Source organism: Vulpes lagopus, chromosome 8, assembly GCF_018345385.1.
Source record: "Vulpes lagopus strain Blue_001 chromosome 8, ASM1834538v1, whole genome shotgun sequence".
NCBI lineage: Eukaryota > Metazoa > Chordata > Mammalia > Carnivora > Canidae > Vulpes > Vulpes lagopus.
The window spans coordinates 101,532,138-101,547,349 of NC_054831.1; the positions used below are offsets into that span (position 1 = coordinate 101,532,138).

Genomic DNA, 15,212 nt, shown 5'->3' on the forward strand with positions numbered 1-15,212 from the left:
TCCCGCGCCCCGGCCCCGCCCCCTACCTGACGCCCGGGCGGCCGGGGGCGCCGCAGCCTCCGCCCACCGGCGCGCCTGCCCGGCCATTGGCTCCCCGGGCTGCCCGTCTGCGCCGCCGGCCCCGCTCCGGCCCCGAGGCGGGCTCGGCCGGCGGAGCCGCAGTCCCGGCGGCGCGGGCGCAGCGCGCGGGGCTCGCGGGTCGGGGCGCGGCCGGCCTGTCCCTGCGCGCGGGAGCCCGGGCGGCCGCCGGGGCCGGGCCATGTAGTCGCCGGCGGGGCTCCCCGCAGCCCGGGAGCCGCCGCCGCCGCCGCCGCCGCCCGGAGCCGCGCCGCGCTGCTCCTCCCGGGGGCGCTGAGCGCGCGCGTCCCCGCCGGACCCCGGCCGCGCACTTCGGGCCCGAGGGGGCGACATGGGGGAGAAAGTTTCGGAGGCGCCGGGGCCCCGGCCGGTGCCTCGCGGCTGCAGCGCCCCCGGCGCCCGCGCCCCCGCCCCCCGCCCCCGCGGTGGCCGCCGCGTCCTCCGCCGGGTCCTCCTCGGGCTCCGAAACTCCGTCGGAGGAAGGGGAGCCGCGCCGCTGCTCCCGCGAGCCGCCGCCGCCGCCGCCGCCGCCGCCGCCGGGTGGCGCCCCGGGCTCCCGGCCGCCCGCCGCGTGGGCCCCGGCGCGCGTGGGGCTGGAGCCTGGAGCCCGTGCGCCGCCGCCGCCGCCGCCGCCGCCCGGAGCTGCCGCGCCGCCCGCGCCCCGGGGCAGCAGCGCGTCCCAGGAGGAGCAGGACGAGGAGGTGGGCCCCGCCTTCCCCCGCTGCCCCCGCTGCCCCCGCTGCCCGGACCCCCGGCTCTGCGCCCGCGCGGCCGCTGTAGGGCGCCCCGGGGCACGGCGGGGGGACCCCAGGTGCCTGCCCCTGCCGCCCGGGCCGTGCCGTCGGGTGCTGTCTGCGCCTGCCCGGGGGGCGCGGGGGGCGAGGGGACGTGCGCTCCACGCCTCGCGGGTCCCCGCCGCTAAGCTCTTTCTTCCCGCCAAGCGGTCGGGCCGAGGGGATGGGCGGGGGGCGCGGAGGGGTGCTCCGACCCGCGCCCCCAGGACCCCAGGTCCCCCGGCCCGACCCCGCACCCCCGGCTCCCCCGGGTCCCCCGCGCGCCCTGGGTCCCCGGAGAGAGGGGTGCCCCGACCCCGCGCCCCCGGGTCCCCCTGCTCGCCCGCGCGCCCTGGGCCCCCGGAGAGAGGGGTGCCCCGACCCCGCGCCCCCAGGTCCCCCTGCTCGCCCGCGCGCCCTGGGTCCCCGGAGAGAGGGGTGCCCCGACCCCGCGCCCCCGGCTCCCCCGGCCCTCCCGCGCTCCCTGCATCCCCGGAGAGAGGGGTGCCCCGACCCCGCGCCCCCGGGTCCCCCTGCTCGCCCGCGCGCCCTGGGTCCCCGGAGAGAGGGGTGCCCCGACCCCGCGCCCCCGGCTCCCCCGGCCCTCCCGCGCTCCCTCCATCCCCGGAGAGAGGGGTGCCCCGACCCCGCGCCCCCGGCTCCCCCTGCTCGCCCGCGCGCCCTGGGTCCCCGGAGAGAGGGGTGCCCCGACCCCGCGCCCCCGGCTCCCCCGGCCCTCCCGCGCTCCCTCCATCCCCGGAGAGAGGGGTGCCCCGACCCCGCGCCCCCAGGTCCTCCGGGTCCCCCTGCTCGCCCGCGCGCCCTGGGTCCCCGGAGAGAGGGGTGCCCCGACCCCGCGCCCCCAGGTCCCCCGGGTCCCCCTGCTCGCCCGCGCGCCCTGGGTCCCCGGAGAGAGGGGTGCCCCGACCCCGCGCCCCCAAGTCCCCCGGGTCCCCCGGCCCTCCCGCGCTCCCTCCGTCCCCGGAGAGAGGGGTGCCCCGACCCCGCGCCCCCAGGTCCCCCGGGTCCCCCTGCTCGCCCGCGCTCCCTCGGTCCCCGGAGAGAGGGGTGCCCCGACCCCGGGCCCCCAGGTCCCCCGGCCCGCCCGCGCGCCCTGGGTCCCCGGAGGGAGGGGTGCCCCGGCCCGCCCGCGCGCCCCCCATCCGGACCGTCCCCAGCATGCGGTGCGCGCCCATTGCCCGACTGGATGGGGAACCTCGGGTTTGCCTGGGGGGTGGCGGAGGGGGGAGGGGGGATGGAGGGGGAGGGGAGCTTTGTCCACCCTGGTCTCTTGGGAGAATGTTCTTGCAAAACTTGCGGGTCGCGTCCGACGCGCTGAGCCTAAGTAGGACTTCGTGAGCTCTCACTGCCTTCCTGGGCTCCCTTCCGCCTTCGGAGCGCGGTTAGGGACGCACAGAGTTCTTCGTTTGCTTCGGAGGTTGCTTGGGCGGAAGTCGTCTTGGTCAGGCGGGGCTATAAATAAAACCTCATCCTAACATAGATTCCTTGTGATACTGATTGCTCCGTGCCAGAGCCCTGTCTCTCTTCTCCGGTGGGGTTAGCTGGAGCGAGTCATTGGCTTTGTGCCTCCCTCAGACTGTGCGAGTTAAGGTCACCGTCCTGACTTTGGCTCCCAGGGGCCTCAGTCTGTACCCAAGTTGTGCAGCTGGCACGAGGTGGTGGAGTGAAGTCCTAGCTGGCAGAGAGGGAGCAGACGCTGTCAGGTCAGTGGCCAACCTTCTGGCAGTAACCGTGGCTGATTTCCCAACGCCCAGGAGGACACCCCAAGGATCCTGGACAGGTGTCTGGAGGCCCACTTTCTAGTACTGTCTCTGCTCCTCAGTTGTGAGGCCTTGGGCAAGGTGTTGCATTCCTGACATTCCGTTTTATCTGTAGAAATGAAGGTTTTAAACCAGTTAACATAAAGTTCATTTCCCCCACAAATACTTTTTTTTTTTTTTTAATCAGAAATTTAGGATGGATCGAACGTTCAGATTGATCCTAGGCACAGAATGCCAGGAGTTAAGCTGAGGGCCGCACCTCCCACAGAGATGCCAGGGTCCCTCAGTGGTTAAGTCTGGTTTTGAAGATGCCAGGCACGTGACAGCTGCCTCAACTTTCAAGAGGAGCACACTTGTCGTTGAACAGCTGGGGGTATGCCCTAACTCATTGATTCACTAGCAGATTCTGATCTAGCGTTGGCGCTGGTAGAAAAAAATGCCCACCGTCTTCTGTGTAGCTAGGAGAGGGTGCCCTGGGGTTAAATGTCATGGTCTTGCCTATCTTGGGTAGGGGAAGGAGGGAACTGCTCACTTCTGATCCAGATTCTGTAGTTGATTTATTGCCTGGCCTCAGGGTGACAGTGTTTTACTTTCTCGGAAGTGGATGTAATGATAGCTTATTTCACAGGCAGCGCAGTGAGGATTGGTTGATGGAAACAGTTTTGGAAAGTGGGATGACTAAATAACATTGGTCAGTATTTGTGAAATCTCAGAATTGGATGTAAATGGATACAGTCTTGCAATTGATTGTGTGACTTACTCTGTGGCAGGGGTTGCTGGAAATTATCCAGGAGTGGAAATCTTGACTTGCTCTGAGAATTTTCAAGTGTGGCTGTCACGGTGGGGTTTTTTACCTCCTCAGGAGTACAGAAGTGATGGTCTTGGTGGGAGGCGTTGAAGTCTAGTGCGCTTTTTTTCTGTGTCTTTTTTTCCTTTTTCATTCTTTAACTTTTGTGGGGCTGTGGGCTTCTTTGAGAATCTAATGTAAGCTCTCCACCTGCTCCTGAGAAAATGCACATAGCTATAAACACTGTTCTCGAGGATTCAGTCAAGAGAGTCAGGTTACAAACACCAAGTTTACTGGGAAGACCTGTGTTTGCATCCCAGGGCTGCCACCTTAGCTAGGTGTGGGACTGTGGGCCATTCGACTCATCTAAGCCCTGGTTTTTGCACTGTTAAATGCGAATAATCATGATAGAGTTAGGCATTTTATACCTAAAATGCCTAAATGTCATTTGATTTAATCCTAGCACAGTTTCTGGCATATTGCATCAAGCACTAAGTACATATTAATTTTCCACAGTTAATTTGTGATGGAAATTTTTTGAAAGGGAAGTGCGAACTTGGGCTGGCTTGTTATTTTTGTTTAGGCACAATTATCCTGCTGCTTTGAGAGAACCTGAGGTTGTGTCTGTCCAGGTTAATTATCATTTTATTGGCATAAGCTGGGAAACATTTTATTTGTATCAGGTTGTATTATGGCAGGGCACCGTCAGTGTAATGTTAGTTATACTACAGCAAGGCCCTGAGTATAAAGCATTAAAAGGCTTAAGTGCAGCCCATAAAATGGGAAGAGGTTCGTTTAGATTTTGAAGTTGTTATGTCTAGCTTGGGAGAGTCACTGCTTTCCAAAGTGTTTTTCTTTTTGCAGTAACTTACTGCATCACTTTTTAAAAAATAGCAGAATTCAAGTTTGTAGAGTGTTTATTGCAGTGCTAAAATTTTTTTTTGTAACTTTAAGCTGATTTGAATGTGTCTAGTAGTGTCAGTATTATTTGACTTATTTTGTATTTTATCTATCAATATGTGTGTGGCCTTCTTAAGTATTACAGATTTAAGTCAGCCCTTTATGCTTCTGATGCTTAAAAATAATGGTTTAACAAGGCAGCAGTTGTAGTTCTTTTGCACTTAAAGTGAAACACTGGACAGTTAGAGCATGGCATTTGGTTTAATAAACTGCATCTGACTCCCTCTGCTGCTTTCCTAAGCCTGTGCATTTAGAGTCTGTAGGTTTTGAGGGGTAGTGGGCTCTGTCGATCTATGATGATCTAGATTGTTCCTTTCATCACATTTCTGAGATTGACCTTTAGGCACTTCACTTTGTCCTTTCCCAAAGCAACTGTGATGACACTAGCGAAATGCTCAGGTGCTATTTGCTGTGTCATGAGCGTCTTGAGGGTAGGGATTTTGTTCCATATGCCTTGCACAGTTCCTCTAATACATTAGTAGGGATGCAGTGAATATAGGTTGAATGAATAAGGGAAAAAATGACATCTTTGAAAATAGTTGTGCATTTGATTGAAGGGTGACTGTGTGTGTATTCATTTGTTTTTATCTGTTGCAAACTATGCTCAGACCTCTAGATCTCTTATCAAAAAATACCTCATGGGTACAGATCCTTTTTTTTTTTTTTTTTTAAGAAAGGGGGAGAAAAAGAGGGAAGGGGCAGAGGGAGAGGGAGAGAGAGAATCTTTTTTTTTTGGAGAGAGAGAATCTTAAGCAGGCTCCACGCCCAGCATAGAGCTGAATGCGGGGCTGGATCTCACAACCCTGAGACCATGATCTGAGCTGAAATCAAGAGTCCAACACTCAACTGAGCCACCTGGGCGCCCCAAGATCCAGGTAAATTTTGAACAAAGCCAAATCACCGAGGATCTACTCAAAATACCTCTGAAGGGACTTGTGTATTAAGTCTGCTTTTCACTGTGTATATTAGAACTTGAAACTTTGAAGGATTCTTAGAATGGCCAAAAAAAAAAAAAAAAAAAAAGGCTTAGTGGGTGAGAGGATTTTCAACTTGATATAAAGCAGCTCATTTATACTCTGTGGCGCTAAAGGGTTTGTTTTGTTGACATACGTTGGGAAACAGTTTCCTGTGTTACAGTAGGCATGGTTATGGGGCTTCTGTGAACTGTTCTATTAAATAGTGCTTGAGTTTGAGTACTGCTTTTAGCAATACTGGGTGCGTGTGTGTGGGGGATTCCTGCACATGATAGTGATGCAGCAGATGAATTTCTGGTGTTGACTGGTTAAGAAAATAAATAGCTAAAAACAACCATGGATTTAGTAGAGCTTTTCTTTTTTTTTTTTTTTTAATTTATTTTTGATAGTCACAGAGAGAGAGAGAGAGAGAGGCAGAGACACAGGCAGAGGGAGAAGCAGGCTCCATGCACCGGGAGCCCGACGTGGGATTCGATCCTGGGTCTCCAGGATCGCGTCCTGGGCCAAAGGCAGGCGCCAAACCGCCGCGCCACCCAGGGATCCCGAGCTTTTCTTTTTTTAAGATTTTATTTACTTATTAGAATGCAAGAGTGAGCATGAATGGGGATGGGGGCAGAAGGAGAGGGAGAAGTAGACTCCTCACTGAGCCCAGAGCCTGACTCGGGGCTCCGTTCCAGGCCCCGAAGATCACAACCTGAGCTGAAGGCAGTCGTTTAACCCAGTGAGGCACCCAGGTACCCCTCAGTAAAGCTTTTCATTGAGTTTGTATTTTATTAATCACAGCAGCTTCATAATTTGAACAAAAGTAGTACATAAATCTTGGTGCATTTATTATTTAGTCTCCTTTTTTGACTCACTATTTCATTAAGAGAGCCAGCCACGAGTTTGGAAAATCAGTCAAGCAATATATATTGCATGAGACTCTTGTGAAGCATTGGCTTCGGCATTAAGGACCAGAGAGAGTGGATGAGACAGAGATAGCTTGGACCCCACAAAGGTTCTAGTGTAGTTGGGGGAGATAGTCCCTAAACATAGGATTATTAGTTGGTTTCAGAGGTGGTAAATGGGTACAGCGGAGCAGGCTGTGAGGGCGGGTGTCTGTCTCATGTAACTCATTCAGTCTGAGGTGAGAACTGCCTCACTGAGGAGGTGCTGTGTGAGCTGATTCCAATGGGGAATGATTGGGGAATGGCTGGGAGGAAGGAAGGGCTCAAAGCTATGCATGGAGTAAGAGGCTGTGCAGCAGGAGAGAGAGTACGGTGGGTCTGTAGGTTGTCTGGCATGGGGCGGGGGGAGCATGGCATATGATGCTTGAGACAGATGCAGTAGGTCATCCAGAACCTTTTGGACTTCATTCCAAGGGTACTGGGAACCACTGAAGGATTGAGTCAAGAACATGGTAGGATGGCATTTGTGTTTTGGGAACACGGGAAACTTGGAGCCCACACATTGGTAACTGCTTGTGTGGCCTGTTTAAATGTTCCAGGTTTGGAGCTGATGACCTAGAGGAAGGCATCGTAATAAATGGTGTGTACCTGGAATGGGGGCTCATTCCTGGCGGTTCAGGTGCTCCAGGTAAAGACATGGGAAATATCATAGAAAAGGAATGTAGCTCTCTTCAAGAGATTATCATAGTGTGAATATTAATGCTTCTTTTCACTGCGATGTTGCATTAAGCCCACTATTTTCTTGGAGGAAAAGCTTTCTTAATGGGATTGGGGGCTGAGCAGAGGGCCTGGCAGTCGTTAACTTCCACAGTAAGCTGCAGGAAGACCTTTACCCAAGAGGACTACAGGGTGAAATTGCCCTGAGGTTGTATGAGATTCCCTGTTGATGGAAAGTGGGGTGTTTGTGAGCTAATACACATTCTGGGAGTCTAACTTGTTCGCTTGTATTTTTCTAGAGAGGGAAGGGTCGGCATCAGAGAACTAAGGATTTTGCTCTTTCCACTTCTGGTCTGAGATATTCTAGGGAAAAGTCAAGTATTTCTATTTTGCCTCTGTTTGACAGTGAGTGACAAAGCTATGCATTCCCTCGGACTTAGTGGATACAACGTATGAATGAGTCCAGTGGTTTCTCAGTTTGCCCCTTTGAGGAAGGGTATGGAAGGACTATAATGTGGGGTGCAAACATGATAAACTGTAGAAAGAGCCTGTTAGAAAATTTCTCACAATGAGAAAGGTCCATAACAAGGTGGCCTGGCGTTGGAAATAAACGGAGCGCTGTGTATGTGTATGCACGCATGCACCTGTATGTCTTAGAAGATGTGATTATCCTTTTTAGATGGAAAAAACACCATGCCATTTTTAATCACGTTATCACAACCTGTACTGTTGTCTGGAAAGGTCTTGTGCTCCTCTCCTTCATCCCGTCAGGGCTAGCCGCCAGTTTTTCTCTGCTCTGCGGTCAGGGCCAGTAGTGCCTGAAGGGACAGACTGAGGACACTCGTTCAGCCACTTATGGGTTGTGTGACTTTGGGAAGGTTATTAACACTGAGACTGTTTCCTCATCTGTAGAACGGGCATGACAATGTTTATTGCAGCAGGTTGGCATGAGAATTAATGAAATGCTTTATATAGAGTACCCAGCACGATGGCTGGCACTCAGCACGCAATTCATAATGGCATTTGTTGTTATTACTGAGTATGGAAGAGCTAGTGTAGGCACAATATCCATGCCAGAGCCAGGAATGATTGGAAAGTAGAGGTCCCTTCTCTAATGCGTTATGCTTACCTGCGTGTTTGGTTGGCAGTCATCGCAGGCCCTTGCATTCGTGTGTAGGTAGGTGGGTAACATAGTTATCACTTTTAATTTCATGGAGCATTTCTTATAATGTACTAACGGGGAAGCTTTATGGTGTCTGGTTCATTAACCCTTCTATTAAGGTGCTATCTCTCTTTTACTCATAGAACCTGCTCTTTGTGATTATTTATTAAATAATATCCTAAAAGACTCTATGCACGTGTAAATTACTAGCTGTGCCCAGGAATTTAGTAAGAAGGCAGCATGTCAGCTGTGTGGAGAGGCTGGTGACATGGCCATGTGCTTAAGCATCATAGGTAATGATTTGGAGGCTGATTTGATTAGCAATGATTTGATTAGCAAGACAAATCAAACGATTTTCAGGAAGCCAGCTTTGGTTCACCTAAGCATGAGGGTCGGGTGAGACCAGCCAGGGGTTCTGGGGGCCACCCGAGCTGCTTCGCAGAGAGGAAATCTGTCAGAAGTGCAATAGTACTTTTAAAAGTGCGAGAATTCATGCATGTAAATCACCTCCCAACCCCATTCTGTTTTTGTCCCTTTGGGGGAGTGTGGACATGTCAACCTTTAGGGCAAAAATAAAAATAATCTAGGAGTACTTATGCTGTAAGTCAAATGCTGGTGCAGGGGCTGCAGTTCCTTTCCCTCTCACCAGCCTGGTGCGCCGCTCTACACGCCTGTTCACGTTGCTGTTTCTATAGCTTTGCGTTGTTCAGAGATTCTTGTTCTCTTATGTCTCCGATATTTTGTCTGAATTTTTTATCTGGTGCTGTTCTTTGGGGTTAAAGCATAACATAAGGCTCAGCAGAAGTCCCATCCTCCAGCAGCTTCTGTGTACTTGTCTCTTCCCCTCGCTTTGCCTGTCTGCCTCAGCACACTCTCACCTTCTTTAGTGGGAAGGATGGGAGCGAAAACCCTTCCCCTCGAAGGCGAAATGTGGTTCAGGACCGTGGTCAGCGGCACACATCCGGTAAAGTCACACTTCAATGTATGGAGCCCGTGGGCAGGTTCTGGTGAACCCTCCCACCTCTCTCTCTCTCTCTCTCTTAAAGATTTTCTTTATTTATTCATGAGAGACACACAGAGAGAGGCAGAGACACAGGCAGAGGGAGAACCAGGTTCCCCGTGGGGAGGCCGATGCGGGACTTGATCCCAGGACCCCGGGGTCACGCCCTGGGACGAAGGCAGATGCTCTACCAGAGGCACCCAGGTGTCCCCCTCTCACTTCATGTAGAGCATTCGCTGCTTATTTCATGATTTGAATTCATAACTGTCTCACATGCGTTTCTGTGGCAGCCTATGAATCTGTACCCTAAGCTTGTACTCTTTTGCCAGCCCATCAATTCCTCTCTTGGACACAGTCGATATAATTTTGATTATAGTACTTACTTCCACTGAACCTTTCAGCCCAAGTGGTTTGTACTACTGATATTGGGGGCTGGGGGGCATTAGGTATGTGGGTGGGGGAGTGGAAATACTTACAAATTGGCATTCTTTTCTTAACTAATTTTATAGGCTATCATGTGGAAAATGAAAATTTAATTTTATTATTCTTGACTTTATAATTTAGTGGTATTTGCAGTGGATGGCAAGCTCACAGGTGCACCTAAATCAGTTTGGGCATTGGGATGTAGATTAATACATTCACATCAGATGTGGGCCTTTTGGCCTCTGTCTTAGAACTTGGTCAGCTCCTTTTTTGATAAGCTAAGAAGGTAGGCATGTAGCTCGCTCCTGGCTGATGATTTTGTGCCTTTCTTTGTTTTAACAATAATACCATCATTTCTCTGGCTTCTGGTGTTAACATTCGTTTCTTAGGCATTTCTTCAGGCAGATATGAGTATACCTTTTGCAATGTAGGAAGGGCCTCAGTGCATCATCATCAGTGGAAGGGAAATAAAATTGGGTTAGAATTGGTTAAAATCTTATATCCTGGGGACTTCAATTACAGAAATTGCAAATTTAAGATAGCTTCTTAAGGGCAGTCCTTGCTACCTAAACTACATCAAGGTGTTGAAATGCGATGCAGTGGTGAGGAAATCTATTCTGTGTATAAAGGTTAAAGGATTACTTTCACAAACGGGTTTTTAATGAATAAATCGTTTCTATTAGGAGGGTGTCCAGCTCCTACACACGTAACATAAACTCAGAAAATCGGCTTGGTTACTCCCTTAGTTTTAGCTGGAGTGCCTAGTTGAAATCACCTGCAGCTTAATTGATATCCTTTGCGGCTCCTTTGAAGTTGTCATCACCTCAGGCTTGTTTTAAAAGGGCAGCTGTGAGGATGCTCCCTCAGGTGAAGCCCAGAGGAGGAGGGGGTGGGTCCTTGCAGGCAGAGCAGCAGCCCCAGAGGCGTGTTTGGAAAAGTTTGACTGAAGGAAAACCTCAGACTCCTCTTAGGTCAGTAGAGTATCTATCAGGAACACTCAAGAAGATGCTGTCCTTTCATTTTTGTAGCTCTCTTGTGACTAGTGAGTAGGAGTGCCAGGTTAAGTTAGTGCATCTTTAGGGTGTCCTGTGAGCATCAAAGAGCCACAGAGAAGGAGAGGCAAATGGCTTGTCAGGTAAGGAATGACTCTCTTCTCTCTCCCTGTGTTTTCATGCTTCAACTTAGGTATTTATTGTTTGGGATGCTCCTTCGGTAAATTATATTTAACGTGCCACGTAATTTCTTTGGGATTTCTTGGTGTTTTGTTCTGTGGATATTGACTAAGCCTACTGCTGGTTTATGGTTCGAATGGTTCTAAGACCTTGTAAGACTAGTTTTCATCTGTGGTGGTCGGTGGTTTTTCTGCATGGTGCAGGTCCGCTATGTGAAGGAGAGAGAGATGGAAATTATAATTTGGAACTCTCTTAATTTTATGAAAAAGTCAACATCACTTTTATTTTCAGGAGTTGCACTTTGGAAATTAGAACATTTCCACCTGGAGCAAGCTGAGGGTAGCAGTTTTAAAATTAGGGAGTGAAGGCCAGCCGGGAGGAGTTGCACTGGTAGAGAAGCAACTTGACAATTTGGCACTTTTTTTTTTCTTTCTTCCCCTTCTGAAGCGTGGCTGTTGGAATCTTAAAAAGAACATGACAAACCACATTAGTTGAAAGATGGTAGTAAACCTTTAGTTGAGTAGAATATTTGGGGGAAAAGCCTTTTTTTTTGGTTACGGAATTGTATGATTCACTAAAAACTTAAAAGCTTTTCTCACTTTCTTGTTTTCCATCCCCCCACCCCTAATGTCCTGGTGTGTGGGTTTCCTGCCTTATTATTCTGTGAAGAGGAACGAGGTGCTTTTTTTTTTTTTTTTTTAACGATTTGACATCTTGTCATCCTTTAGGGCTCTCACTTTGGGCATCAATCGTCTTCGAACACTATTGAAGATGTAAAAGTCTGTAAGAGGAGGTAGGGAGTGAGGATAAAACTGCATGTACTGTCCATGAAAGTAGTTTTTTTTTAACTTTAAAAGTTGAAGATAGCTCACTATGTTGTACACCTGAAACTAATGTAACATGTGCGCCAACTGTATTTTAATGAAAAAGCTGAAGCAAGAGAAGCTCTTTTTCTGAGGGTTGTGCCCCATCCCTTTGTTCCTGGGCTATGCCAGACCTTGTATATGTTGTTAATATTGGCATAATGTTGGCGTAGCCTTCTCTGGTCCTTCCTTTGTTTTCTCATTCTCATTTTGTACGGTTGTTTTGTAGTCTGTGGAGTAATGTCTCTCTCCCCCACTACATAGTGAGCCCCTCTGAGTGGGAACAGTGTCCTCCTATCAACTCACATCCCCGCAACAGGAAGGATGTACAGTGGACACTAATATACTGCACAAAATTGCATTTTGGCATATTGTGTGTCAAGACCCCATTCTGAGGGTTTTGCATGCATGTATTCATTAAACTTTTACCAAAGTCTTTGAAAATGTCATAACTGAGTTGGTCCATACTACTGTACTGAAGGTATAGCTATGGGATCTCTTTGACGTAATACACTCGGCTTTCCTTCACGTCCCAGCCTCTTGATCCCAGCACAGAACTTTAGATGATGTGACGAGAATAAACGAATAATCATTAATGCAAAGACCACTTAGCAGATAAGCTCCTGTGCCTGTGGCATGAAGAGTTCGGTTTAAATGTCTGTTGGGAGAACTTAAGGTCAGAGCTAGGATTTAAAGCTATGATCCTAAATTTTAGGTCATCATCTAATGGACTGTGTGAGTTTCTACAAATGAAAGTTTAAAACTGTAAACCACTTTTAATTTTCTGGTTGGCTTTGGGAAACAATTCGGCTAGAATTAATTTTTGGTGATTCATTATAGTCATGCCGGTAGCAGTAAGCCATCACTGGTCCCATGTTGAAAGAAATTAATTTCTGGTGGACTATTGATGCCCAGCCTTACAACATTAGCAGTGATACTGGGCTGTACTCCGTGGTGCTTAGGAAAATGCTGCTGTCAGTGGAAATGGGTTGCAGGAATTCTGGTAATTTTATGAGTAGTGGCTGAGTATTGGTGGAGGAGTTGCAAGGCCCGAATCTGTCTTGGCTTCTTGCAAGGTGGATTATAGCCTCTAAGATTTTCACATGTGAAATAAGAGGTCCTTTTCAGTTACAATTTTTTGTTTCCCTCTTACATACAGAAACATTGGAATTTTAAACTTGTCATCAGTATATAATTTGTTCTAGAACTATTCACCTTTTCTTTTGACAAATTTGGTAGTCCGTTTTCTGATTTGTGGATAGGCACACATTCTTGAGAGGAATTGTCACAAAGACATTTACTCAGAGCTTCTTCCTTTCAGATTATGCTGACTTAAGCATATAGGAAAAGTTTCATGTTGCATTTTTATTCATCTTTTAACATTTTTTGGTACATTTCTGTCAGTCATCAGAATAAATTGAGGGTACTCTCTCTCTTAACCCCCAATCCTTGCAGAGGAGTTTAACTCTGGATAGCAAGGTGGTTTTGTATTTCATTTGATGCTATAGCATACTGTTGTGTGCATCAGAAGTGACTGTTCTAGGGGCATCTGGGTGGTTCTGTCAGTTAAGCATCTGACTCTTGATTCCCGATCCTGTCATGATCTTAGGTTTGTGGGATGGAGCCTTACTTAGTGCTCTGCGCTCAGCAGGGAATCTGCCCAGGATATTCTCTGTCTCCCTCTGCCCCTTCCCCCTGCTAGCACCCTATCTCTTTGTCTTTTTCAAATAAATATCAGAAAAAAACAATTGTTATAGGTGAAAATGATAAAGAATGGTTTTTTGGTGCTAGCTCCTGGAGACCCTAATTGCAGAATTGGATCTTTTCCTTTATTATTTTTATTTTTTATTTTTTGGATCTTTTCCTTTAAAAGCAGAATCTGCTTTTTATTTTACCCTGGGCTCCAGACAGAAAAGACTTGGGTTTTAAATTTTCATGCTGTGCAGAATTAATCTTCTTGGGCCATGTGTTATGTCACAAGTCTATCATTGCCATGTCCTAGACCCACAATTTCTGATTTTAAAAAATTGTTTCATTTAAAAGATTTGTGTCTGCTTGACCAGGCAGCCAGGGCTCTCCTGTACTGTTCTTAGCTCCTAGCTACCCAGCCTTTGGAGTAGACTAAAGTTTATGAAGTTACATCAGAATAAAGAGATTTTTTTAAACCAATGTGCTGGTTTGTATTTTATTTATTTTTTAAAAACAGAGGCTAATATCTCTAGCCTAAGTTGTTAGCCTTAGCGATCAGGGTTGTTTTATAAGTTTGTTTGGAAGTTCGTTGTTTGGAATTTGGGGTGTGAAGTCCCATGGAGAGGTAGTTTTAAGAGGTGATTGGGTTTCTAGATTTACCTACAAAAGCATAATTAGCCCACAGACTGAATGGGATACTGGGGAGCAAGCCTATAGTGTTGGGGGCAATATAGCAGCTTCTGGAGGTGGATGCTGGTGGCACAAGTAATCACTGGTGTTAATTCTCAGCATCTTCAGATGGGATGATGAGGGCCCTGCCCTGTGGGTTTTCACCAGGATCCCCCAGTATGCGGGGGACAGGGAACTCTCATAACTCAGCCTCTGGTCTGGCCATGTGATAGCGACCTTCCTTTGTCTTAAGGATACCTTCCTGGATGCCCAAGACCCCTTCACCTGTGGGGGCAAATCATTTTAACCAGAAGCACTGCCCACTGGTGGTTTTCAGTTCATTTCTCATGGGGGAGACCTGGACCTATGAAGGTCAGGAATTTACAGTGGAAGATGGTTACTTCAGAAAGCCCATCAGAGTACCTTCTAAGTAAACCAAGCACTGTTAATAGAAATAATTAAAACTGGGGGACATTTGTCCAAAACATGTGTTCTTTCTACATAAAATTTTGGTATAGAGCCAATGATTTTCTAAATTTGCATGGTCTGACTCTCCCTCAGCAGCAGATGTTATTAAATTTTCCTTTGCTTTTTTTGTTTTAGTTCCAGTACCCAGGTATATAGTTCCTATAGAGATGAGGTTTTATTATTTATTTATGTAAAGATTTGTTTTATTTGAGAAAGAGAGAGTGAGCACACATGCACAAGCAGAGTGGGAGGGGGTGACAAAGGGAGAAGCAGAACCCCCACTGAGCAGGGAGCCTGATGCAGGACTCGATCCTGAGACTCTGGGATCATGACCTGAGCCAAAGGCAGACACTTAACTGACTGAGCCACCCAGGTGCCCCTAGATGAGGTTTTAAATAATTGCCACACACCCTCCTTCCATTGGGGAGCTTGCCTGTAAGTGCTTTCCGGGGCCTCTGTTTTCTGAACCCAATTCTGCAGAGTTTGATAAAGGGTGGCTGCATCAGTCCAAGTTGCGGATGTTTTATTCGTAGTGTTGAGAGCTGCTTGCTTGCTTTCTCCCTCTCATCTGTCTGTGTAGCCTCCTCTCAGGAGAGAGTTAAAGCTAAGTTGTGGGATTAGTGCAGTCGGCTCTTGTAAAGAGGTGGTGAAGGCCCCATCAACGTCACTTATGGGTAACTAAGCTCCAGCAGTGGAGATGGCTCCATCAGAGCGCCTCTCTGTGTCCCTTGAGAGACTGTCGGTGGTAATTAAAGGGAAACAGAAACACTGATTGTAAAAAAAAAATAAAATAAAATAAAAATAAAAAT

At 49.0% G+C, this 15,212-nt stretch overlaps 1 protein-coding gene across 1 annotated transcript in view; it reads left to right on the forward strand.

Moving 5' to 3' along the window:
- The first annotated feature begins 258 nt into the window (after nucleotides 1-258).
- Nucleotides 259-15,212, forward strand: part of MAST4 (microtubule associated serine/threonine kinase family member 4) — a 538,813-nt gene continuing 523,859 nt past the window's right edge. Inside the window, 2 exon segments of the mRNA XM_041765742.1 lie at nucleotides 259-492; nucleotides 494-779. Of these exon segments, the coding sequence (XP_041621676.1) occupies nucleotides 410-492; nucleotides 494-779 (369 nt within the window). The 5' untranslated portion in view covers nucleotides 259-409.